The 27624-nt window shown below is 44.6% G+C and overlaps 1 protein-coding gene across 1 annotated transcript in view; it reads right to left on the reverse strand.

The window, feature by feature from the left end:
• The window catches only part of ERICH1 (glutamate rich 1), a 113607-nt gene that overhangs the window by 66966 nt on the left and 19017 nt on the right, over positions 1 to 27624 (reverse strand). Inside the window, exons 2-3 of the mRNA XM_060234856.1 lie at positions 10305 to 10454; positions 4788 to 4925 (exon numbers count right to left, since the gene is read on the reverse strand). Coding sequence (XP_060090839.1) covers positions 4788 to 4925; positions 10305 to 10454 — 288 coding nt within the window. The remainder of the gene's footprint in view (positions 1 to 4787; positions 4926 to 10304; positions 10455 to 27624) is intronic.

The raw sequence follows: 27624 nt of genomic DNA on the forward strand, positions 1-27624 counted from the left end.
AGGCGACAGAGCTTTCTCCATCAGTGCCGCCGCCAAACGGCCCGCGCGGTTTTTCTTCGTCTGGCGGGAAAACTTCGCGCAGTGAGCACACGCGTCAGGGATGTGTGCTTCTCCTAGGCAAAAAAGGCAAAGAACGTGCCCGTCTGTGGGAGCGATTTTGCTGCCGCAGTTCTTGCACCGTTTGAAAAATCCCCACCGTTGTTCCATGCGGGGGGGGGGGGGGGGAAGGGCGGGAAGAGAGATTTGAGGAGAAAGTCCCGAAAAGATCTAGTCTTCCCGCTCCCTAGTCTTTACAAAGACTGTTGTGTGGTCCAAGCCAAAACAAAATTTGTCAAAATCCAAAAGAAAAACAACTTCCAAGAAAGGATTCCACCGACCGTGGCGAGAGATCGACTGATCCAAGCGGCGGTCAGAAGAGAACTGGCGGGATGTCCGCTCCGGTCCCTGTGAGCATGCGCGGTGGGGCTTCTGCGCATGCGCACTGGGCCTGGGGCGCGGAAATCCGCAGCTTTCAAGAATACCGATCGAGATCGGCGCGGGCGCCTATATCCCATCAGTGTGATGCACAGAGACCACGAAGAAGATTATTAAGCTAGGTTTGTTGCTATGTAATACAATTTTAAATCAGGCAAAGCCTGACCACCTGAATTAATCAGCCTATGTTTCATTTAATACAAGGTTTTATATGCCCGTAAGAAGGCGTTAAAGATTTCTGTCATATTGACAAAAGTTTGTGTGAAATCTTTGTGGGTATTGCCCCAAAATAAAATAAAAATTAAATAGGAAAAACAAAAGATTTCATTAAGTTAGCCTTAACTCAAGCCAATGTTGTAGTCTTTATTTCCTGGTATATTTTGGTATGATTATATTTTATAAGTAGCTCCCAGTAGGCAGCTGTGTTGGTCTGAAGCAATAGAACAAAGCAGTAGACAAGTGCACCTTTAAGACCAACTAAGTTTTATTCAGAATGTAAACTTTCGTATGCTCTTAAGCAGACTTCGTCAGACAAAATGGGAATGGCAAGCAGCAATACTTAATATAAGTGGGCAGTGTGGAATCATGGGAATGTTTTTAGCAGATTAAAAGAATCACCAATAGGGATCTGTGTTTGTTAGCGCAGGACAAAACAGGGTCAAAAAAACACTGGAGAGTGATAAAAAGCAGATTGCTGTCATAGGTGCGGGTGCCATAAATCTAGGTAACATTCTGGCTTTGTTAGTTTAAAGCATCACCAATAGGGATCTGTGTTTGTTAGTGTAGGGCAAAACAGGGTTAAAAAAAACATTGGAGAGTGATAAAAAGCAGACTGCTGTTGTAGGTGTGGGTGCCATAAATCTAGGTAACATTCTGGCTTTAAAGGCCTTCATAACAAATGAGTTTGACACCCTGCACTAGACTCTTAGAGTGCACAAAACAAATGGATATGTATAAAGTTGCATTACTAGACTGTTCCTTTCTATGTAGCAACAACATATGTAATGATAAAGAAACGTATCACAACTATTTCAGAATACACACTTGATCACTAAGGTCACCTGCAAATGAACTACCAAATACTTCACAGTTCCCTAGACCTAGTTCTATCCATCTTATGCATACAGTTGTCTAGAAAAACAAACCTATCAGCATTATACAAACGCATTTATAGTATACAAAATTTAAGATCTGCCCTGACCTGGATAGCCTAGGAAAGCCTGATCTTGTCAGATCTTGGAAGCTAAGCAGGGTCAACTCTGGAAAGTACTTGGATGGGAGACCTCCCTGGAATACTAGAGGTGGGAGGTGAGGGCAGGTTTTATTCAGCCACATCCCTGAATATCCTCCAGACTCCCAGTAGGATTCAATCACCAGAGGTCACCATGATTCCAGGTGCACAGACACTCACACATACACACGCGCATGCGCACACCCACACCCACACACGTATAAAAATACAGAATTTAAGATCTATGGTCAAAATAAAGCTAGGTGTTAAATGTTGTTTAGGAGGTAAAAAATAAAGGAATACTTAAAATAAGGAGCTGAGAGGTCAGGTAAGTGGCCACATGAATAAATGAAGTCATTAGCCTAACATCACAACTAGGGATAGGCATGAACCGGGAATATGGTGCTTTGCATTGGTTCGTGATTCGTTTGATTTCCCAAACCAGTGATTCCTGTTGGTTCATTTGATATCCTGAATTGGTTTGTTTAGTTGTTTAGTCCAGGAGCTGGAAGAACAGCCCCGTCATAAGTTAGAGATGCCAAACTCTGCCTACCTGAAGGACCGTCTCTCCCCACATGTTCCCCAGAGAGCACTGAGGTCAGGAACACAAAATCTCCTCACTATCCCTGGGCCAAAAGAAGCCCGCTTGAAAGCCACCAGAGAAAGGGCTTTCTCCGTTATGGCCCCCACATGGTGGAACCAGCTGCCGGAAGAGGTGAGGGCCCTGCGGGACCTGGTTCAGTTCCGCAGGGCCTGTAAGACGACCCTCTTCCGGCTAGCCTACACCTAGCTGGGATGAAGACTTCATGTAACTGGCTAGCCATCTGTTGATACGAAATTGAAGTGTTATTGGTTTTAAGGTTTTACTGTTTTATGAAATTGAAACGTACTGGTTTTTAAGGTTTTATCTGTTTAATTATTTAATTGCTTATACCTAAAATTGTTTAATTTTATGCTTGATAAACTGTTGGAAGCCGCCCTGAGCCACTCGTGGGAAGGGCGGGATGCAAGCCCCGCATAAATAAATAAATAAATAAATAAATAAAAACTCACAAGAAGTCTTCAGCAGGTTCTCCTCCACTAGCCCTCCAAATTTGTTGAAGACTGGATTTGAGACATCCAAGTTATAGCCCCCCCAAGCAGATGGTTTTGACATTTAAAGCCTTACGTGGCCTGAGACCAACATACCAGCAGGACCACCTCTCCCCATATGTGCGCCGGGGATCATTGCAATTGCTTCACTACGTCTTTTGACTGTCCCTGGCCTGAAGGACATCCCACTCACCTCAACCAGGGTCAGGAACTTTTTGGACTGATGGAATCAGCTTCCCTAGAGATCCAGGTCCTATTTGATTTAATACCATTTCGTAGGGCCTGCAAGATGGAGCTATTCCACCAGGCCTTTGGTTGAGGCAGCGGGTGTCCTTATTCCATCTGCTTGGCCTTCCTTGCTGTGATGTTACTTTATTATTTTCGTCTTACTATTATACTCCTGGGTCTATAGTTGTATTGACCTGTAGAATGTGCCCAATAGAAATTACCACCTATGGTGTATATTATCGTTTTGGTTTTATTGTAATGTTAGATGGTTTTAATTTGTAAGTTTTAAACTGTTTTTTATCTATGTTGTTATCTGCCCTGAGCCCGTCTACAGGAAAGAGCAAAATATATGTCAACAAAAATAAATATATAAATGCCCCCAGGAAAGCTCACCTCTAGCTTCAGGTTTAGCCCCTGAAACCCACAGCAAGGAACACCTTCCCAGCCGGGATAAGTGCTTAAAAAACTGCCCCATAGTGTGTGTGTGTGTGTGGGGGGGAGTCCCTCAAAGCGTCCCCTAAATCAGCCATGCCGCAAACAACAACTCAACTAACTCCTCTCTCTTCATGCTGCAAAGTGAAAGCAGCTGAGTCAGGGTGTGATATTATACTGGTATATAATCTGCTCTCATTCAGCAGAATGGGAGCTCTGTGGTTGGCTCCCAGAGCTGTCAATCAAGCTATGGACAACTGCTTTGGGTGATTCTAGGGCTCTCCACTAGTCCACCCCCAGAGTTGCCTAGAAATTGATTGAATCGGCACCAAGATGTCTGGAGAACAAACTGCAAAAACGAACTGAATGAACCACCACAAAAAAAATGTGGTTCATTTTTTTGGTTTGGGATTGACATGAGCAAACAAACTGTTTTAAAATGAACCATGGACCGGCCTGGTTCATGATCAAACCATGGTTTGTTTCTTGGTTCGTGCCTGTCCATAATCACAATACATGAAGTCATAAGCACTTATCAACAGACTTAAATGGCTTGTGTATTGGCAAAAGAATGTTGACAAAAACACCTTAAAATATGCATAAAATACAACATGTTTTCATGCAAAATGTTCAGTGAATTTCCTACAGTTCTAAGAGCCACATAAGCAGCCTGTAGGACTCACACCCAACCAACACATCAAGTCAAAAGCCAGTATCACTTATTGTAATCCACTAGTTGCTGGACAACCTATTTGTTAATATTATTAGCATTATTGATTTGGAACTAAGAGCAGACTCAAGTACCATTAGACTCGGTACCATTAGATGTACAAATACTGGGTGTTTAAAAAGCAACACAAGGTCAAGATCTCCCTGCATGGAGAAGGATATGCAGGATAGGCAAGCTCCTGTTCACATTCTGGGTATTACTGTATAGTCAAAGAACAAGCGGTTCTGCATTCATATCTGAAGCAGTATGCTCTCAAAAGGAATGTAAATTGGTCCTGTTCTTGGCCTTAATTGGCTCTTTTCCCAAAAACATCACAATTTTGAAACAAGTGAACATGGGGAATCTCAGCGCTATAGAGGCTGGGATATTGCCATTAAAAATAGTTTTTCTAAAACTGCAAACAGTTTGACAGGTAACTCTATTGTGAAGTATCACCACAGCCAAATGGCAAAGGTTTGCCAAAATCTTAACGTAGCAAATATACCAAAACTTACGTGTTGTAGACTCTGTAACTTGGTGGTTCTTCAAATAACGTATTCAGTTCAAATTTACAGATGCAAACAATGGTTTCTGCAAAAACCGCAATGTTTAATAGCTCACCTGAAGCATCACAGTCACTGTCATCGTTATTTTCAGAGTTTTCATAATTCACTTCACTGTTAACATCCAGTACATAGTCTTCAGGAGGAGGAGTTACTGTGTACATTTTTCCTGGAGGCAAAATCATGCCCTTTTTGTCTAGAAAATAATAAAAGACTATGAAACTAAATTACATGTTATGTTGGTGATCCAGGATTAGATCTCCTGATGTATTTTTTAAAATTAATATTAGAAGAAGCTGAGAGTATAGGTGGATCTGCACTGCAGACATGACAAAGATGATGGGGTGTTTAACCCTTCCCCCCCATACTTTTTACCCAATAAAAATTGCCCTCTCCCAATATTTAGTGGTCCCGGAGTAGATCTACCACATATGACATAGTACTGCCCTAAACTGTAGTTAAGTTGATCAGTTATTCCCTTTGCTTGTAGGTAGAAATTTCACAGAGAAGCATACTAAAAGATACCAAAGGAAGGAAAACAATGTTGAGCAAACAGAACCTAGTTACTGACAGCATAAGTTTCAAGTTATTTAACTGTATTCAATATTAATAAAATTTGATTTCATAAATAATAACAAAGGAACTAGAGTTTTCCAGTTATACCAATGCCACTGCATCCATTGGATAAACTGAATAAAAGGGAGAAGAAGGTTTTTATTGAGCAACAGCATAGAATAGTGCCTCCATGTTTTGCCCCAATATATTCACAAATTAAAAAGGCTAAAAGACCTTGATTTAAATCAGGTCTTCTTTCCCCCCGGGGGAACACAGCAGAACAGACTTCCAGAACCTCTTTGTGGAAACAAAATTCTCAAAAAATGTTTAAAAGTTTATGAGGGGCACCCAGGTGTTTTTCTTCATTTCCCTTTCGAGAGTTGTGACACCTCTTCTGAGTCAGAGTTCACTTTATCAGATGCCAGAAATGTACCCTTTTTGCCTTTTTATTTATTAATATATTGGGGCAAAACATGGAGATAATATTCTATGCTGTTACTCACTGAAACAGTCAAGGCCTACTTCTGTCAAAAGGAGCATATGAACAGTCCAGCCAGATTGTACCTCAAGTTTTCCATGCAGCTTGAAACTACTGGTGGGAACACTTTTTTGGGGGGAAAACCCAACTAGAAACATATAAATATGGCATAAATTGATAAAAAAGCTATCCTCTTACTATCACCTTGTGGAGTAGAAGAAAAAACACATGCAAAACACCACGCATATAATCAATTACAGTACACATCTGGAAAGCACGTTAAGAGCCTTAACAACACAGGCCATTCTTGCCAAAATGCACTTCTACCATTATGTAGAAGATTTTGAAATCCGCAGCTGTTGAGAGATGTAACATTGCTCAAGAAATGTCTATTCCCACAATAACTGCTTTGCTCAAGAATTCAAATTGGTCATTTACTCATCTGTTTCCTGGGCATACAAAGGAAACTGCTGGTCTCATAAAAATCCCTCTAAAAAATCTCTATGGGAAATCTCAAAAGTTTGGGGATGTCTTATTTTGCTCAGTAGAAGAAAAATGATTTTAATTTTTGACATTATCAAAAAACAATTTTCTTCCTACTTTGACCCAGAATAGTTTAAGACACTATTTAAAATTCTTCCCTTTAGAGGTTAACAAAGAGGGAAAAATTCAAATAAAATGCAAACTGATTAATCATGCAATCTGGAAACATAGATATAAACCAAAATTAATTGAGACTGTTCAGTAACTTCATTTCCCTAAATTCATGCTAAAACTCTCAAACTCTCCTATCACTGTTGATTGATAATGAAATGTTAATCAAATGTTAATAAGAAGCAAATGTGAAATTTCATAAAGGGGTTAGGACTCTATTGGGACAGTATTGCGTGTTCTTAAAAATGCATAATTGTTAGACACACGAGTTTCCTGAAGACATTCTCTTTCAAAAACAAAACACAATTTGCAATAAAAGAAAATTCTCTTCAAACCCTAGACTAGCTTCTCCCAACTTCTGACTGGTAAAGTTTACTATTTCTGAATTTAAACTAGAGGTTCATCTCCCTTTTATCCATACGCAAATATGGAGAAGTACCCACACTCCAAGGACCCATCTTATGTCTTTCTGAGCTAACTGATCTGAGAATGGGTTTCCTAGGGGCAGATAATTCTGTTGTTTCTTTGCATCAGGAACAATTCAATCACACCTGATGCACAAACACAATAGTTCCCTGTTTCTAACAGGAGCTGACTGGAAAAAGAAGGCAAAAGAACAGCTAATCACACCAAAAAGGCAGGGGGCAGCTACCTGTGGAGGTGAGTCTGGAGCTCTCAGGAGTTGTACATTCATTACTCATGGCACAGTGCACTACTGTACTGAACTATACTGGGCAAATATTTAGTTTCTGAGGCACCCAGGGAAAACCAATTTCCTCTTTAGAAAAACTGTTTCTGGCTCTCATTGTCTTGGTAAAACATGTAAATAAATGACAGAAAGCTTCTGAAAGGTTCTCAAAGAAATTGTTTTTGTTTTTTTGGAAATGAAACTATCGGCTACACTTGGATGTAGGATATGCTTACACAGGCCTTGAATTCAGCAGGAGCTCACAGGAGCATAGCTCCTGAACCTTTCTGAGGGTTCCCCCTCCTCCCCCTCCCTACATTCCTTGTCCATTGAATAGTAGGTGCAGCTGCATAACAATTCCTGGATGATCTCCACCACCTATTTTTCTACAAAATGACCCCTGTGCTTACATTTACAGACTGTTGCGCAGATCTTCTCATCCAATTATCCAAGGGTTACATGCCATTATTTCAACTGCTTTACAGGACAATCAATCAAAAGCCAAGCACCTCTTCAGTATGATTTACTTGATAGTTTCTCTAATGCTTCTGAATCTTCAGAAGTTAAATACAATTATTATTTTATCTGACTAATACTGGGGCTCTTAAAATGTGACAAAATCTGTTCCATCCCATTTTGGAAACCCCATGAAGAAAAGGATGAGCTGGTGTTATCATTCAAGATCTCCAGAGAAAATTGCTTGCTGACATTTGGGAAGGGGTAAAAGGCATACCAGACACTAACAGTTAACAATAGTCTATTGATTCAAATGAAGGAAGCATGGCCTCGGAACATTACTCATAACCATCATATTGAAAGTTATATCATGTTAACAGAATCAACTAACAGAATACAAATTTGTGATGGGAAGACATTTAAAATGTCATCTTCTGCTCTGCAATGTAATAATTATAGTCTACAGCTCTCCTTTTCTTCAGTAATTAACTGCTAAAAGGAATTGTTTAATCAGTCTGCAAAGTTGTTTATTCCATTATTGCACTGTCAAAGATTATCTTATGAATATGTATAGGCAGTGTTTGCTTTCCTTGCCAATGTGTCACTGATACTGAATCCTTAGATTCAGAGCAAGTTTTGAACAGTTCTAAGTGTGTATGTGTGTGTTAAGTGCTGTCAAGTTGCTTCCAACTTATGGTGACCCAACACATTAGGCCTCCAAAATGCCCTATCATTAACAGTCTTGCTCAGGTCTTGCAAACTGAGAGCTATGTCTTCCTTTATTAAGTCCATTCATCTCAGGTTCAGCCTTCCTCTTTTCCTGCTGCCTTCAACTTCTCCTAGCATTACTGTCTTTTCTTGTCTTCTCATACAGCCAGTTTGGTGTAGTGGTTAAATGCGCAGACCCTTATCTGGGAGAACCGGGTTTGATTCCCTACTCCGCCACTTATAGCTGCTGGAATGGCCTTGGGTTAGCCATAGCTCTCGCAGAGCTGTACTTGAAAGGGCAGCTTCTGTGAGAGCTCTCTCAGCCCCACCTACCTCACAGGATGTCTGCTGTGGGGAAGGAAGGTAAAGGAGATTGTAAACCACTCTGAGACTCAGAGTGAAGGGCGGGGTATAAATCCAGTATCATCATCTTCTTTTATGGTGTAATTGCTTGCTGTATGCAGCTTTGAGAAACACGCTTGGATAGGTAAAAAGGAAGAAGAATGCTTTAAATGCCAAAAACAAAACTTTAGCATATCCTGCAGATTTAGGAAAGGCAACAGGAACAATTTTCATGTTAAGTTCTAATCCTAGGAAGTAATGAAACAGGATTCCATGCTATATCTAAAAATTGTCTGTCAATGGAACTAAATTAGTCTACATGTAGACATGAACATTAAGTATGCTTAAGTTTACTGAAACAATGGGTTTGAGTACACTTAACTCTGTATCAAATCACTACATCATGGGCAGGGAGGCGATGGGCAGGATTCCCTTTCATTAGAAGATACTAAGACCACACGTAAGGAATAGAGAAAGAAACTTGTTATTAAACTGCTGTAATGGACTAAAGCAGTTAGCCTGAGAAAGCAAGGAACAGCATGCTCTGATTAAATGAGCCACAACCATGGATACCAAATGTATCAATTTGCCAGACGACTTGTGTGGGGGAAAATCGACTCACAGTTCAGTTTAGCTTTAGTACTGAAGCAGTTCAGAGTTGGGAGTTAGCTCTGAAGGAGTTCAGTTGTGACAAGTAACTGGGAAGGAGCTGTGAACAGCATGTGGGCTGAGTTCCTTGTAAGACAGAACTGATTTTAGAGTTTCTGTCTCTGAGAGAGTTTTTTGGAAGAAGGGGCAAAGCTAAGCTCTTTCTGTGTGGAAAAACTCTGAGGTGAAGCAGAGGGGAACTGAAGACTCTGCTGAGGAGATCTGTCAGCACTTCACACACACACAGAGACCAATTTCACACTAGACATTTAATCCTGGTTTAGCCCTGGCCCCAAGCTGACATTCTACACTAAAATAATAGAATCAGAAACATATAGTTGGTTTCTCTGATTCTCGTGCAGAATGTCAGTTTGGGGACAGAGTTAAATCAGGATTAAAGGTCTAGTGCGAAATTGGTCACAGAGTACTGGGAACATATGATGTCCCCACGATTACAACATCAGACACACTAGCCAATCTGGAAACACCAGGGGACACCACAAAAATACATTAGGCAGTTGAATGGGACTAAAAAGAAGGTTGCTTTCTTCTTAGAAGTTACTTTGTTCATTGAAGCAAGGCTGGACTAGATTAAAAGGGGCACTAACTTATCAACCTGTGCTTGCCCATGCTCCTCAGCTAAACTTTAAAAAGAATAATCAGGTGTCATAAAATTCCTAGGTATCTATCAATTTGTACATCATGGATTGTATATTGCATATTGTGACAGGTTGTTTTCCTTTTTTAAAAAGTGCTGCATTAATCAGCAATGTTTTGTTTGTTTTGCGATTAGGCGGATGATGGCTGAATGCTGAAGGCAAAATGCCTTTTCTTTGTTTAGAATTACTTTCTATATGTGCTTCCCCTTTCATTCCAAGCGTTCTGAAAATCTGTATCGTATTGTCCAAGTATATCTTGTTTATCATTTTCTATAAGATTACATCTGAATACAAAGCACTACTTCTTGTTTTCTTCATGCAATAGCCTTGTTTAGAATATTAATCCAGCAAATTTTGCTATTCAAGTCAGTTTGCAAGTGTTATTACCTGGTAAACATGGGTATCCTTCTGATGCTTCAGTAGACTCTGCTTGTTCTGAGACTGGGCTTCGTAGCACATGTCTCCCTTCTGTGCTTGAAACGGCCACATCAGGAGGAGAGGCAGGAAAGAGTTTCTCCAATACCTTTCTTCTGAACTCTAAAAGTGATAATAAATAAAATAATTTAGCTGCTATGGCTGATTACCTAAATGCTTCATATTGCCAATTTCAATCATCATAGCTTTTTCCTAGTTCAAAATACCAGGATGGCTTTTGGGGAGTCTGTTTAACTCGCTTGAGATATCTCAGTGTGTGCAGAGTTCAGAAATACTTCACTATCAGGATCCCTGCAAGTCAGCCGATCATGGAATGATATTACAGTGAGAACTGATCCAACATACAAGATTCTACATCAATGGTGCTGAATTTTTGGAACTCTAACTTGTCTTCATGGAAACAGGCTCCCTCTTACATATATAACAGTTCAACAGAGAGTGATTCATATCATACAGTCTTCTGCACTACAAGCATCTTTTCCACGATGAGCAGCACTTATCTGTACCCTATTTGCTTGAGTTTCACCCTCCGTCTGAACCAGCGCAAAGCCTTTCCACAGCTTAAAACAAAGGCCACGGTGAGGTTTTCATTTATGAATAGCGTTCACTGACGATGAATTTGGTAATGGCTGAGTAATACTTTGTTGTACAGAAAAAACCCAAAAGCAAGCTATTTCTCTGCTGAAATTTAAAGCGCTCCACTACTTGACCTGCACATAGAAAATGCCAACACTTTAAAAACAGGAAAAGGGTTCCAAAAATTCACATAATGCAAAATGTGTATTAAGTTATACAAGTGGGAACCTGCGATACTTGCAGGGGGATTCCTCCTCCCATCTCTGGCAATTCCCATTAAGACTTGAAGTGGGAGGGAGACTCACAAGGGGGAGCGGAAATCCAATCTCTCCTTCCCCATAGCAGTTCCAGGCCCCAGCAGCTACCTTTTGCCAGCAGCAACAGAGCAGTTCCTGGAAACCAGTCTGAGCCTGTAGTGACTCCTAGAGTGATTCCTCACTGGCATTTGCTCCACCCTTGCTCTTCTCCCTGCACTGGCTCAAACGATGGATTCCCCACTAGTTGCTCTGTGGGCACCTCTTACATCGTGGTTTCTTCCTGTTACCGTTGCAGCCACAGGATGCTGGGTTTTTGGAGTTCCAGTTGCCGCGACAGAAATTGGAAGTAGCCCTAAAGCAAGAGGTGCTGCAGAGCACTTGTTGGGGGAATCGATGGCTTGTTCTGTTGCAATGAGAAGCATGGGGACGGAACAAATGCCAGTGCGGAATCACTCCTACTAGTGTCTTCTACCATTGTGGCCAGGCCTGGAACCTCTCTCTGAGGGCTCTGCTGCAGCAGCTGAGCCTGAGATGACTCCCAGATGCTCTGCCATGGCAGCCAGGCCTGGAGCAGTTCCTGGAGTGCTCCACTGTGGTGGTTGGTTTTGGAGCCTCTCCTGGCAGCCATTCCCAGTATCCATCACTGTTACCAGTCAAGGAGTCAGTCTCTGCATCTGCTGCAGTGACTGCCCAAGCCTGGAATGGCCCCACAGTAATTATGTTACAGACATGGATCAACGCATGCTCTAAACCTCTGCTGCCTGCAGCAGATCCGTTGATCCGTGTCAGTGACATAATTACTGTGGCTCCGAAAAACACTGAGAAAAGAGGCTGACGAAGTGTGAGACGGGTGAAACCGTGAGGACTCTTTTCTATACGGTCCCTCCTTTTTCTCTCTATTGCAACATCACAGCAGAACATTTAAGGACTCCACCCTAAAACACTTACTTATGGACTTGGTTAAGGCTGGTTCCTATGTAGAAACATTTAAGTGTATAATTTGGGGGAGTACAAATACCTTATTGTTCCTTTGTTCTTTATTTTCTCTTATATTTGCACTAAATCAATAGCATGTACACACAATGAGAGCGTGAATATTTATTGTTGACCAGTGATTTGATTATTTTCCTATTTACACACTGGTACCAGTTATTTATATTGTATTATACAGCATTAGATCCTGGCCATCATCACCGCCATGGAGGAGGAGGTAGTTGGGTTGTCTGCTTGTGCACAAACAATACATCTTTATGGGGGGGGGGGATTCCAACACCCCCCCTCCAATGTATTATTTATTTCAGATTCTTCTGCAAACATGGGGATCCCTCAAGTTAGTAGAAAAATCTCTTTTGCCGCTAGGAGGCCTCAGTCCACAGATTTAGCTATCCATAGATGGGGGCTGCATGTGGCTAACAATATACAGACAGTCCAGGCTTCTCTAGAACACCGGGCCTGGATAAAGCACTCCTATTTTTCTTCTTTTTTCAGAAGATACTTGCCACAGACACCACTACTTTGCTCCACAGACTGTCTACCAATGCTTTCAAAAATTAAGAAAATTATTCTAGAAAAGGGAGCCCTTTTCAGACACATCATATGAAATAGTTAATGTTATTGTCAGGATGCCAGAAAGCGACCAACGTGACATTTTAAACAGAGACCTTACTGGGACAAAACTGCATGAAAATCTGTGCCCAGGCTTTTTTTTTAAAAAGTATCTTTTTATTGGGTTTCCACGTTTCTTTCTCTAAATAAAGTATTGTTGGAGTTTGTTAAACCCCTTGCACGAAGCCTGAATATAACCCTCTTCTCTGCGCTGGTGCTGCCGTAGTCCCCTTTCTGAGGATTTTCTCCCATTCCCACTCTGACTCTAAGCAACAAAGCACGAGGGTACACAAATATGAAGGTGTGTTGTGGCAGTACAAGCTATGAGCACAAATTGCAATCACATACACCTTTTCAGTTACAAATTTTCCCTTTAAAAAGCCCAAGAAAACAAGCCCCCCCCCCGCCCCCCGGGAAACCACCTATTAGTGGCAAAATGGTAAGGCATCTAAGAAAAACTGCCAGCTTTTTCTCAGGAGGCAGGCATACACTCCATTGTATCTCATTAAAAAAGAGAGAGAAGATTTGGAGTGTGCCTAAGATATTTACACCTTTCAGATGATTAAGGGGGAAAAAAGAGCTACTACCTTTCTTGAATTGGAGTGACTTTCTGCTAAAGGAAATGGAGATTATATAACTAGGAAAACCGTATTCCCACAGAAATCTGTAAAAGAATGTTTCCAACTGTGCATCCTAGGAAGGCTGGTCCTGACTAGAATGCTGAAAAACGTATTCTTGTATCATTGTGAATCTTCTCTAAATATTAATTTAGACTATGGCAGTTTCTCAGTTCTTTTTGAAATGAAGGAAGCTTTCAGAATAGAAATACCATTGGGAAGGAAGAGAAATTTTTATGACTTGCAAGCCTTTTTTTGTGGTGGTGGTGGTGGTGGTAGTACTCATCAGTATTGAGTACTGGCACAGGGTTGGGGGGAGAAGACCTGAGTGTGTGTGTGTGTGTGTGTGTGTGTATAGCCACAGTGTGTGTGTGTGTGTATATAAATAAAATTTTTGGTCACTGTGTGACACAGAGTGTTGGACTGGGTGGGCCATTGGCCTGATCCAACATGGCTTCTCTTATGTTCTGAGGAGACAATTGGGAGAAACTGGAGCAGTATTGTACATGTGTGTGTGTACGCACACCAGCACTTAAAAAACCCCACTGGTGTTTGTGTTACCTTTCTGAAATAAAGAAAATTGAGAGCCAGTGTTATAGTGTGGGGAGCAGAATGGGGGTAACTTAGTATAATATAGTGGGTTCAACGCAAGGAAGAGGCGAGGTGGTAGTGATCACAGTTCTTTATTGCAGACAGCCTAGTATAGGGCTGCACTCTAAGACTGGAGAACTGGGCCAACAGGGCCAACTTATATACACTCAGGGTTCCTGAGCAAGCATACTATTGGACCATTCAAACTAGCAGGGGGGCCGTGATTGGAGCAGGGCAGCAGGGATTTGGATCCTACTGTCCATTGTTCCCGAGTCCCCAATCTCAATCCTATAGGCTCCAATGAGTCAAGCAAGAACACCATTAAATATACACTTTGCAGATCACATATACAACACCTAGACTGGACAGCTTGGGCCAGCAGCTTCCCAGCTCAGAAAAAAGTTGGCATAGTTAGAGGCACCCTGAGGCAGTCAGACACCGTGTGCTCCGCTACCAGGAGAAGGACTAGCTGCATGCGCTCCAGAAGAGCGGTCACACCGCTCGTGTGCTTTGGAAGTGCTTCCCTGGCAGTTCAGATGGCCAGGAAAGATGACAGGGAAGTGCCTCAGAGATTTGCCACCAGTTACTAACTGGCAGCTTTTTGGAGCACCATAGAGGCACTGGAGGACGAGGTAAGGGTAAGTGCTGGTTGGGGCCCAGATGTGTGCATTTGAACACACCATTTTAATTTAGCTGTGGGGAGTGCCTGTGCTAGCCCAAATTGTCCATCTGAATTCAGCCTTAGGTTCAAATTCCACTCAGGCATGCAATTTTTTGCATTATCCTAAGACATTGATTCTCTCTCAGCTGAAATTACCTCACAGTCAGGGCTTTTTTTGAGCAGAAACGCACAGGGACATAGTTCTGGCTGGCTTGGCATCAGGAGGTGTGGCTTAATATGCAAATGAGTTTCTGCTAGGCTTTTTCTATTTAAAAGCCCTCTGTGAAACAATGGTGACATCAGGGGTGTGCCCTAATACACAAATGAGTTCCTGATTGGCTTTTTCTACCAAAAATAGATTGTCAGGAAGATAAGGAAATGTATTCCTTATCTGTATTTCAAGATAAAATGTATTAAATAGACAGAAACTTGATGAACAGGGTACAAGGCACTTTCAGTACTTAAAACAGAAGCTGTCCTGTATTTCATCCTTCTACCCCATTCTCAGTATGGTCTTATTGCTGCAGTATAAGTTACTACTAGTAATTTCTACACATTTTAAAGTATAATTAGATTAAAAGTCAAAATGTGTGCTGTTAAAAGAGAACACCTGCAAATTTTTGCCACTTCAACTCTTTTTTGTTTCAGCTGTTCAAAGCTGTTACTGAACAAAACACTCTTTCATTAGAACACTGTACGTGTTCATGCAGCAATTTCATAGCTCTCAGAAGGGGGCTCCAAGAACATTATCTAGTCTTCACTCTCGTTTTAAAGTTTCTGAGCATGAGAAAAACAGATGTCGCGTAAGGGTAACATGCTCTAAATCCCCAGCAAAATAATTATAATATTGCCTAGGGACTAAAAATGCATCATAGATTTTTTTTTTAAACATCCTGAATAATAGAATTTTGCCTGTGCAAAAAATGCAGTTTTCTTCCTTTCACATCATGAACAATACTCAAAGCAATGTAACTCAAGGAGCAGCATTCATTGGGAATTTGCAATCTCATATAAACTGCTTCAGCAAAGAAATTACTCATATGCAGGGGATAGGAAAGAATCTTTGCCTTTAAAATGACTGCTCTAGATTTGCCTAAAGGCACATTTCTGTTTTTTAAAAAAGATGCATCATTGAGGGAAAGAAAGAAATGGGAGAACTTTTCACATTGATTGCTATTACTTTACTGCAGAGTACAGTAATGGACACAATGGTCAAAAGTTACACGTGCATACAAATGAGAGGTGAAGTCTTACTACCACTGCAGTAAAACTGAGTATGGCCACAAAAGGCCACAACATAATTTGAAAGGCCTACAAATGGGCCACCAGGTCAACCACAAAAACCATAAACATAGTTTGGTCCCTGGAGGCATTGAAGGCCAAATTAGGCATTTGCTGAAAACATTTATTAGCCTGTCTGCATTGCAGACAACTTGGAGCCACACAGGTTGTGAAGAAATGCATTTTCTCCTGGGAGGCTTGAAATGGGCAAAATCTCCACCATGCGTTTTAACAGGTTCCCCCCTCCAAGCACAGAACAGGTTGGAAAGGGGAAGTCAGTTCAATGCCTTTCCAAGCTCACCTCAGCTACCTCTTAAGTAATGCTTACAGGGCTAGCTAGAGACAATAGGTGGGTCAAGTTTTTCTCCTTCCCCAAGCAGGGACCAGAGAGTTGGAGGGACAGAATGCTAGAAAGTCTTCAGGAAAGACATGCTAAAGGACATATTGTGATGAAAGGTTGAAATTACATTGAATTGGACAAAGCTGGGTGGGATAAAGCTGCAAGCGAAACAAGACCAAAGACCAGTTTGCCTGTTGTAGTGCATACATATTATCTCTGAGAATGTGCTGCAGTGTATGCTGGATATGAAAATTTGCTATATAGATTGTGCTGGGACCAGGAAAATTACCGTATTTTTCGGACGATTAGACGCACCGGAGGATAAGACGCACCCTCCTCCTGGGGAGTGATCCGCTGCCTCTTCCTCCGATCCGGCGCTTCCCCCGCGCCTGCTTGCCTGGCTCCATCTTCTTCAGGCAAGCGTGGGATCGCGCCACGTGGCCCCAGCGCTTCGCAAGCGCCGGCTGTGGAGGGGGCAGCGTGCTTCCTACTTGCCTGTGTGCCTGCCTTCAGCTGTGATGTTTAAAGCAAGCGCTCGGATCGCTCCCTCCCCTCTCCGATCCCAGCGCTTGCTTTAAACATCACAGCTGAAGGCAGGCACACAGGGAAGTAGGAAGCACGCTGCCCCCTCCGCAGCCGGCGCTTGCGAAGCGCTGGGGCCACGTGGAGCGATCCCACGCTTGCCTGAAGAAGATGGAGCCAGGCAAGCAGGCGCGGGGGAAGCGCCGGATTGGAGGAAGAGGCAGCAGATCGCCCCCTCGCCCACCGAAGGTACGTACCTTTGGACCATAAGACGCACACACTTTTCCCCCCACTTTTTTTTTTGGGGGGGGGAGTGCGTCTTATGGTCCGAAAAATACGGTATATATGTGAATGGTGAAGCATATCATGTTTATTAATTTTGTGGTCCAGTACTATACATGTCTGTGGATGAGTGATTTACATTTTAAAGAACTGTTTAAGACACTTTGTAAGGTTTTGAAAAAATTATTATAAAGGACTTCTACTTTTGTTTACATGGAGCTTTTTGGCTTGTATTTATTCTCCTTTCCGTAGGATTACACGGGTTCATCAGAAGAGGCAGCTCTCTTAGCTGAGGTTTGGAGGCAACAGCCATTTTGACTATGTGCTGTCCTTGAGACGTGGAGCAGGCTTTGAGGTAATGGATACCATGTAGAAATATAGAACTCCTAAGTCAAAGAGCCTGTGCTATTTTACAACATCTGATAGGGCATGTATAGCGAGAGGGACAGAGATCTACATTTTATCCATTTCTTTTGAAATCCCTTGCTCAGTCTGGTGCTATGCTAAAAGTAAGCTTGTAAACATTTTCTTTTTAATAAATGCTTTACGATTTTTTGGGCTGGCAGTGGTTCTCCGTGCCACAGAGACCTTCACCGTTATGGAGACGCTATTTTAAAAGGAATGCTGGGGAAAGGCAGGCAGTTGGCAAGTGGCTGTTCTTCCAAGGGTGCTCAAGGCAGTAAAGTGTCCCCAAGGTGACCAGGAACTGGGCAGTACTAGACACAGAGACAAGGCCTCAGAACTTGGAAGGGAAGCTGGGAGTCCTGACCTTCCAGTGGGCAATTTCATGCAAAAGTCAGGTGGTAGTGGTGGACTACCCGAGAGTGGAAGAAAAACCTGGAGAGGTTAACCAAGGAGGGAAGGGTGGAAGAGGACTTCCAGGCCAGTTCTGCTACACAGATAATTTATGTGCAGTTCAGGAAGGCCTGTGGCTCAGTAGCAGAGCACCTGCCGTGTATGCAGAAGACTTCCAAGTTCAAGCCCCCAGCATCTCCAGTTAAAATGATTTTCAAAATCAGATACTAGAAGAGACTTCCCTCTGCCCAGCCCCTGGGGAGCTGCTGCCAGTAAGAGATGATTGCAGTGAGCTAGATACACTTGCAGCCTGACATAGTACAAGGCAGCTTCAAATATTACTCAGCATGTTCTGTAAAATAAAAGGTGGAGAAAATTGGGCTGGACCAGTGATATTGTGTGGTTAAGCCTCTGCACTCACTCCAACAGCAACCTCCTGGAGAAGGTGACCTCCCTTAATCACAATTTAAGGGAAAGGCACATAAAGTATAGACGCCTTTACGTTTCCCAACTCAGTTTTATTTATTAGCTTTATTTATTTATTTCATTTATACCTTGCCTTTCTCCCCAGTGGGGACCCAAACCAGGTTACATCATTCTCCTCTCCTCCATTTTATCCTCACAGTGACCCCGTGGAACCACAGGAGGAGGAGGAGGAAGAAGACCGCAGTTTTATACTCTGCCCTTTTCTCTGAATCAGAGTCTCAGAGCGGCTTACAATCTCCGTTATCTTCTTCTCCCACAACAGACAAACTGTGAGGTAGGTGGGGCTAAGAGGGCTCTCACAGCAACTGCCCTTTCAAGGATAACCTCTGCCAGACCTATGGCTGACCCAAGGCCATTCCAGCAGCTGCAAGTGGAGGAGTGGGGAATCAAACCTGGTTCTCCCAGATAAGAGTCTGCGCACTTAACCACTGCATCAAACTGGCTCGCTGAAGTGTATGACTGGCCAGGACCGGCCCTAGGTTGCATGGTGCCCTAGGCAGACTTGCTGCGCCCCACCCCCTCCATGGCGCCATCCTGCTGCTGCGTGGTCCCGCAGCTCACCACCTCTCCCCTCCTCTCTGCCAACATGCGCCACACCCCTCCCCTCTTTCTTCTTGTTTGCAGCACTGCAATTCAGCATGTTGATATGAGTGTTTGAATAAGTTTTGAGTTAGGAGTGAATTTCTGGGGCAGTGTTAACTTCTTTCTTTGAGTGATCCATTCTTCTTGAGTTTGAATTCTCTAACATGCATTCTCCAATCACCTTTCAGACTAAACACTCTAATCCAGGGGTGGCCAAACTTGCTTAACATAAGAGACATACAGAATAAATGTCAGATGTTTGACAGCTGCAAGACATGAGCCTCAGATGTTTGAGAGAGAGAGAGAGAGAGGGGAAGGAAGGAAGGAAGGAAGGAAGGAAGGAAGGAAGGAAGGAAGGAAGGAAGGAAGGAAGGAAGGAAGGAAGGAAGGAAGGAAGGAAGGAAGGAAGGAAGGAAGGAAGGAAGGAAGGAAGGACCCCCAGCATCTCCAGTTAAAATGATTTAAAAGAAGGAAGGAAGGAAGGAAGGAAGGAAGGAAGGAAGGAAGGAAGGAAGGAAGGAAGGAAGGAAGGAAGGAAGGAAGGACCCCCAGCATCTCCAGTTAAAATGATTTAAAAGAAGGAAGGAAGGAAGGAAGGAAGGAAGGAAGGAAGGAAGGAAGGAAGGAAGGAAGGAAGGAAGGAAGGAAGGAAGGGAGGGAGGGAGGGAGGGAGGGAGGGAGGAAGGGAGGGAGGGGTGGAAAGAAAGCAACTAACTTTAAATGCATTCTCCAAGCAGCTGGCCAACAGTGCAGTGGGAGTTTCAAGAGCCACACAATGTGTGTGAAAGAGCTCTAATCCATGTCATGCCCTATCTGTAAATAGGTAGATAGATTCCAGACTGTCTTATAAATGCTTAAGTCCTTAATCATAATGCTGCATATATCTAATATGTGTCTAAACATGTAAACTGTGGCTCAACCAATGTGTAAATGGATGATACTTGGGATCTGCATTTTTAATTCTTGCTTGGAGGAGGAGATTGGATTTATATCCCATCCTTCACTGAGAGTCTTAGAGCGGCTTACAATCTCCTTTCCCTTCCTCTCCCCACAACCAGGGCCAGATTAATAATTAGGCCAAGTAGGCACTAGCCTATGGGCTCCCATGTCTTTAAGGGCCCTGGGCCAGCTTCCCCCCCCCCTCAGTTTTCCCACTGCTTTCAGCCCTCCCAGTCTGCATGTGCAGCTAGCAAAACTGAGCTGCTCTTTGCCCAACTTGCCTGGTGCAGCTACTGCTGGTGGTGTCACCAGGTTTGCCTCTCTTCTGCAGCTTTGTCAAAGGTATTTTTGAGAAGGTGCCTGCAGGCTGCTGCAGGTGGTGGGGCAGGCACTCTGAATCTGAGATAATTTGTGAGGGGGGCCCCTGAGATTTTGACTGCCTAGGGGCCTCCACAGGGTTTAATCTGGCATTTCCCAGAACAGACATCCTGTGAGGAAGGTGGGGCTGACAGAGCTCTTTCTGGAACAGCTCTTGAGAGAACAGCTCTGAGAGAACTGTGGTTAACCCAAGTTCACTCAGCAGGTGCACGCGGAGTAGGGAATCAAACCTAGTTCTCCCAGATTAGAGTCTGTGCTCTAGGGTGGCCAGACCGTCCCGGTCTCCCGGGACTTTCCCGGTTTTGGCCCCCAATTCCCGGCTCCCGGGCTGGGTATACCGGGACCATTAAGAGGTCCCGGTTTAGCCAGCCAGAGAGCCGGGGGCAGCGCGCCCGGGCGGGGAAGGCGGCGAGTGAGGGAGGGAGCGACCCTGCGCGTGCGCAGATCGCTCTGCGCACGCGCAGGGACGCTCCCTCCCTCCCTCGCCGCTTTCCCCGCCCGCGCACGGGGCCCGGCGGTGGCGGCGGAGGCCCGGGAGGGCGTCGGAAAGGCCCGCGGGGGTCGCTCCAGTGACCCCCGCGGGCCTTTCCGACGCCCTCCCGGACCTCTAGCATTCCCCCCCCGTTCTCCTCCGCCCGGGGGGGCCGTCGGAAAGGCCCGCGGTGGTCGCTGGAGGCCCTCCAGCGACCACCGTGGGCCTTTCCGACGCCCTCCCGGGCCTCTAGCATTCCCCCCCTTCTTCTCCGCCCGGGGGGGCGTCGGAAAGGCCCGCGGTGGTCGCTGGAGGCCCTCCAGCGACCACCGCGGGCCTTTCCGACGCCCTCCCGGGCCTCTAGCATTCCCCCCTTCTTCTCCGCCCGGGGGGGCGTCGGAAAGGCCCGCGGTGGTCGCTGGAGGCCCTCCAGCGACCACCGCGGGCCTTTCTGACGCCCTCCCGGGCCTCTAGCATTCCCCCCCCGTTCTCCTCCGCCCGGGGGGCCGTCGGAAAGGCCCGCGGTGGTCGCTGGAGGCCCTCCAGCGACCACCGCGGGCCTTTCCGACGCCCTCCCGGGCCTCTAGCATTCCCCCCCCCGTTCTCCTCCGCCCGGGGGGGGGGGCGTCGGAAAGGCCTCTCCGCCGCCGCCGCCGCTGCCGGACTCGCCGCCGCCGCCGGACTAGCCACAGGTAAGGGGGCCGGGGGGGGGGGCTGGCGGGAGGGGGTGGCCTTCCTTCCTTCCCTCCCTCCTTTCTTCCTTCCTTCCTTCCCTCCCTCCTTTCTTCCTTTCTTCCTTCCCTCCTTCCTTTCTTCCTTCCTTCCTTCCCTCCTTCCTTCCTTCCTTCCCTCCTTCCTTCCTTCCTTCCTTCCTTCCTTCCTCCCTCCCTCCCTTCCTCCCTCCCTTCCTTCCTTCCTTCCTTCCCTCCCTCCCTCCTTATGTTCTTATGTGACGCAGAGTGTTGGACTGGAGGGGCCACTGGCCTGATCCAACAGGGCTTCTCTTATGTTCTTATGTGACCCAGAGTGTTGGACTGGATGGGCCACTGGCCTGATCCAACAGGGCTTCTCTTATGTTCTTATGTGACCCAGAGTGTTGGACTGGATGGGCCACTGGCCTGATCCAACATGGCTTCTCTTATGTTCTTATGTGACGCAGAGTGTTGGACTGGATGGGCCACTGGCCTGATCCAACAGGGCTTCTCTTATGTTCTTATGTGACGCAGAGTGTTGGACTGGATGGGCCACTGGCCTGATCCAACAGGGCTTCTCTTATGTTGTTATGTGACGCAGAGTGTTGGACTGGATGGGCCACTGGCCTGATCCAACAGGGCTTCTCTTATGTTCTTATGTGACCCAGAGTGTTGGACTGGATGGGCCACTGGCCTGATCCAACAGGGCTTCTCTTATGTTCTTATGTGACCCAGAGTGTTGGACTGGATGGGCCACTGGCCTGATCCAACATGGCTTCTCTTATGTTCTTATGTGACGCAGAGTGTTGGACTGGATGGGCCACTGGCCTGATCCAACAGGGCTTCTCTTATGTTCTTATGTGACGCAGAGTGTTGGACTGGATGGGCCACTGGCCTGATCCAACAGGGCTTCTCTTATGTTCTTATGTGACGCAGAGTGTTGGACTGGATGGGCCACTGGCCTGATCCAACAGGGCTTCTCTTATGTTGTTATGTGACGCAGAGTGTTGGACTGGATGGGCCACTGGCCTGATCCAACAGGGCTTCTCTTATGTGACAATACTGACTTTGGTGGACCCAAGCACTGATTCAGTGTAAGGGAGCTTTGTGTTTGTGACTGGAGTAGACAATACTGACTTTGGTGGACCCAAGCACTGATTCAGTGTAAGGGAGCTTTGTGTTTGTGTCTTCTAGTGCAATTTTGTTCTCAGATCCTGTATTTACTTCATCAGTATATGGGATAAGGCACTTTCTCAACTGTGCTGCATAATGCAGCCTATTTATTTTGTCCTGTTGGCTCTATCTGCGCCACCTTCATCACTTTCGGGGTGTGGATCCCCCAGTGGAGTGGTCTCCCGACTCCCTCCGCCGGCTGTTTCTGATAGCCCTGCGCCCCCTCTTTCATTTGATATGTGTCCCGTGCGGGTGCCACCCTCCCGCCGGGAGATGCCGCAAAATGAGCCCCCTTGAGGCTTATGGCGGCAGGGCTCGGGGGAAGCGAGCTAGACTGCTGTTCTTTTGAGGGGTTATAGAGTGTTTCGAGCCCGTCCCTGTGGCATCGGTCCCATCATTGTGGGGCCCAGGGGGCCGGCGCAGCGGCACGCTGAAGCAGCCTGTCGGTCACTTCCAGGTTCCTGTCCTGCATCTCGACCGGTGTTATTAGTGACAGGCTGCTTCGGCGTGCCGCTGCGCCGGCCCCCTGGGTCCCACAACGATGGGACCGATGCCACAGGGACGGGCTCGAAACACTCTATAACCCCTCAAAAGAACAGCAGTCTAGCTCGCTTCCCCCGAGCCCTGCCGCCATAAGCCTCAAGGGGGCTCATTTTGCGGCATCTCCCGGCGGGAGGGTGGCACCCGCACGGGACACATATCAAATGAAAGAGGGGGCGCAGGGCTATCAGAAACAGTCGGCGGAGGGAGTCGGGAGACCACCCCACTGGGGGATCCACACCCCAAAAGTGATGAAGGTGGCGCAGATGGAGCCAACAGAGCCAACAGGACAAAATAAATAGGCTGCATTATGCAGCACAGTTGAGAAAGTGCCTTATCCCATATACTGATGAAATATATACAGGATTTGAGAACAAAATTGTTTCCGGCGGTGATATTTGGGGGATTTTTGGGGACGTCACAGGAAGTGCTGTGAAGTCACTTCCTGTTTCCGGCAGTGGCATTTGGGGGAAATGATGTCACAGGAAGTGATGTCACTTCCCGTTTCCGGCAGGTGACGCGGGGGGAAATGATGTCACAGGAAGTGATGCCACTTCCTGTTTCCGGTGGTGGCATGACGTCACCGGAAGTGACGTCACTTCCTGTTTCCGGCTGCGCGCGCGCAGAGCGCGCACACCCCTACCCACCCACCCACCCCCCAGTGTCCCTGGCTGGCCTTCAGACATTATGGTCACCCTACTGTGCTCCTAACCCAACTGGGTCTCAGAGACTGGACTGTGTTACATATCACAGTTGCACAACACACTTAAAATTTATCTAGAGTAGGAATATTAATGTTACTGTATAATCAGTAAAGAAGCTACACCACAGCCTCATATCAATTTCCTCACTCTCCCCCACCCTTTACAACAAATGAGGACTTTACACATGTATTTCCACAACCCTTAATCACATCTTAGGTGACAACCATATATGAGGTAAAATGAACTGCATATTGGAGGAATGGAACTTGAGGCACGGCTGGCTCTTGCAGTGGAGCCCTTTTTTTCACCCACAACTTTTTTCTAGCCATTATGTAAAACACAAAGGATAAAGAACTAACTAAAAAGTCTATACATTTTAAAACTAAAATGACTCCCTTGCTACATCCTGTGACCATCTGTAGTAATTTCAGGTATGCACAGAGAAATGGGTGTTAAAACTTTGCTAGAATTTCCCCATTTTGTAAACAATTTTTTCTTTCTCACTCAAGACTAATAACCAGTTACTTTATTTTCAAAGTTTTTCCCTCTGTAACCTTTGTTCTGATTATTATGTTTCAATTATTAAAAACTATTTTTCTTGTATTTTCCCCTACAACACCAATACCTAATGCTACTCTTTGAGGTGAAATTGCAGTGCTGTCTAATAACCCCAGCTTAGGCTATATTCGGAATTGGTTCACAAACAATGTGACATGATCATAGGAGGTGCAGAATGCGTGAAGAGAAAATTAACCCCCTGTTTTGCATTTTCACTAAAACCAATTACATAGTGCATTAAATTGCAGACTAAGTGAAGAATGCAGCAACATCTGCTTGCTCCTCTCCTCTCCCTATTAAAGAAGCTCTAACTAAAGAGAGAAAAATTAGGAACAGCCTTTTCAGTGCTCAATACTTCACGCTTTGTTCATCTGAAGTATTTCATTGATTTCAGCTGACCTTCACTTTATAAGGGGGAAAAAAAATAACAGACAACTACTCAGCTATGGCTTAAACCATGCAGGGACAATCATAGGTACTGAGTTCATGTCATGACTGGAGCCTGGAGAGAAACAACTCTTCACATGGTGTCTCCACAAGTTCTCATGTATGTCCACTCTAAATGCAGATAAGCAAAGATAGATGCATCTTGTCTAACTCTCTAGCATCAAAGAATAAAACCACTCCTGCTATTGTCAGACATGGATATGTCTCTATCTCATTTTGTGAAGTTAAAAGCCAAATGTTTATATATACATATACATACACACACACGCATACCCTCTTGGCATAATGATAGCTATAACAACTTCAATAGTGTTCTGAATAAAATGTAGTAAGTAGCTTGAGAAAAGCAGAGCCTAATCTGTACCCACACCTGTCCAACAAGACAGGGGCCTATGGATAAGATATAGATATAACTACCGGTAATCTCTTCTCCTTTAACTACAGAACATTCACACTGTAGCACCAGGACTTCCCAGCCCTTGTATGGAACATGCAGTTGAAATTCCAAGGTCAAGGATCTAAATACAGGCAGCTATCACAGCTACTGGGCTTCAGAAAGCTTCCCTGGCCTAAGCAACAGTGAGGTTTTCCTAGCTCACAGCAGAAACATGTTGGTACTCCTAAGAACCAGAGTCACAACAGATTTGACCAAAAGTCTACAATAGTCTAGTGGCCCTGTGGCTCAGAGTGGTAAAGCAGCAGTACTGTGATCTGAACTCTCTGCTCATGACCTGAGTTCTATCCCAGTGAAAGCTGGTCCAGGTAGCCAGCCGGTCCAAGGTTGACTCAGCCTTCCATCCTTCCGAGGTCGGTAAAATGAGTACCCAGCTTGCTGGGGGGAAAGTGTAAAAGACGAGGGAAGGCAATGACAAACCACCCCGTAAAAAGTCTGCCATGAAAATGTTGTGAAAGCAACGTCACCCCAGAGTCAGAAACGACTGGTGGTTGCACAGGGGACCTTTCCTTTTCCTTTCGTACCATAGTCTAGCACTCTCATACTTCTTACATGCTTACCAGCCAGATGCTGCAGTACAATGAAGGCAAAAGCTCTGTTGCATAGCTTGGTCTCAATAGTCCAAATTCAGAGGCATGACAATTATGTGTGAGGATCTCTATGCCTTCGCTGGCTGAACAGATGGGCCCAACCTATTCATTTTTGCATATACAAGACCTTTGGTCTTTAAACCTGAAAATCTGCAGTTGCATTGATCTGATGCACACCACAGGATGAAATACACATGCATTTGCACCAGATAGCAAACTGAAATGGGCTATCATAGTTTTCTAATCGAAAAGAGAAGCAGAGAGTCTTTGGTGAAGCAGGGCTGAAGAACACGGGTACTTCTGCAAAGCAATCATTCCAAGTTGGAGCCAGACTGTTTTCTACAGCAATTCATTTCCAGCTGCTTCTACAAACCAAAAACGTCCTTCCTGCACTTGATGCAAGCTAATTCTGTGTGGGGCGTAGAAAAGAGTCAATGTAAACTGTACACAGAGCGGCTCAGTTTTGCTAGCTGCACATGCAGGAAGTAGTCTTCAATCTAGATAGAGATGCAATGAGGTGGCCCAGGAGATGGTTTGAAGCCATACAATCTACCAAATTTGTTGCTGCTAAGCATATCTGGATAGGAGAACTCCTGGGAAGCCTATGTGTATTGCCCAAAGCTCCAGTATAAAACAAATGCAGGCTATAAATGTAATATATTTAGAATGATAGAAAAAGTCACAGAATCTTCATATAGCGTTTTAAACATGATTTTTAAAGAGGGCATGGGATACTTCTGGCAACGATAGCAGTGACCACATTGGCCCTAGGCTTGGTATTTTGAAAAGTACATGTCCAAGTTGCAATACGAAGCAATGAAATATATGCAAGACAGGCAGAATCTTATTTGAATATTTATTATCAGTTGCATTCGCCAGTTGCTGCAAACCTATCATATAATCTCACCTTGCAGAGAGGATTTGTGGGATAGTCACAGTTCTAAAATATGCCTATTGCAGAATACTCCCTGTGGAACCAATCCCCAATAAACAGTTTATGGGGGTCATTTGTTCTTTGGTGTTTAAGTGTTTTACAGGAGCTCTTGCAGAGCAATGGGAAAATATTTTATCTGATTCGTATTGAATGACATAGTGTCCAGAGTACCAAATCATTTTAAAGCTAGTGAACATTTATAACATTGATCAGTTTTGTACTTGACACTTCACAAATCAGGTGGAAAGAGAACAAAATGTCTGCTAATTGCCATGACTACTTGGACCCAAATACACACCTGGGAGCAGGTTTGGACTTGAGTTTATTAAGCAGCAGTGAACCATAAGCCTCCTTTTCACTGGTATATTACCACAGAGCATGCTGCTGGGAAGAAGCTAGAAATGTACATTGGGTATGAATTTGCAAGCACTGCAGGGAGAAAAAGGACAACGAAGAATGCAAGCTTGGGCATTCTGAATGCACACCTTCATCCCCCCTGAGGAACACACAGAGCTGAAAAGGAAAATATATAAAACTGCATTTCAGTATGACCAAATTGGCTTGTATTCTCCCAGCTGATAGATGAATGTAACAGCAGTCTAGCAAAGGTAGGAATAAAAAATACACTAGTTGCTAGCTCATCTCCATCGCGACAGCAAAAATGAAAATGAAAGAACTACCAGCCCTACTCAGTTGAAGATAAAAAGTAGACTGGCATGGTAGAAAATGAAATGCATGACAATATGCTGGATGCTGAAAGATAATCTTGTGGCCTGTTGTCACTATATCAGTCACA

The sequence above is a fragment of the Heteronotia binoei genome, chromosome 1, assembly GCF_032191835.1.
Source record: "Heteronotia binoei isolate CCM8104 ecotype False Entrance Well chromosome 1, APGP_CSIRO_Hbin_v1, whole genome shotgun sequence".
NCBI classification, from domain to species: Eukaryota; Metazoa; Chordata; class Lepidosauria; order Squamata; family Gekkonidae; genus Heteronotia; species Heteronotia binoei.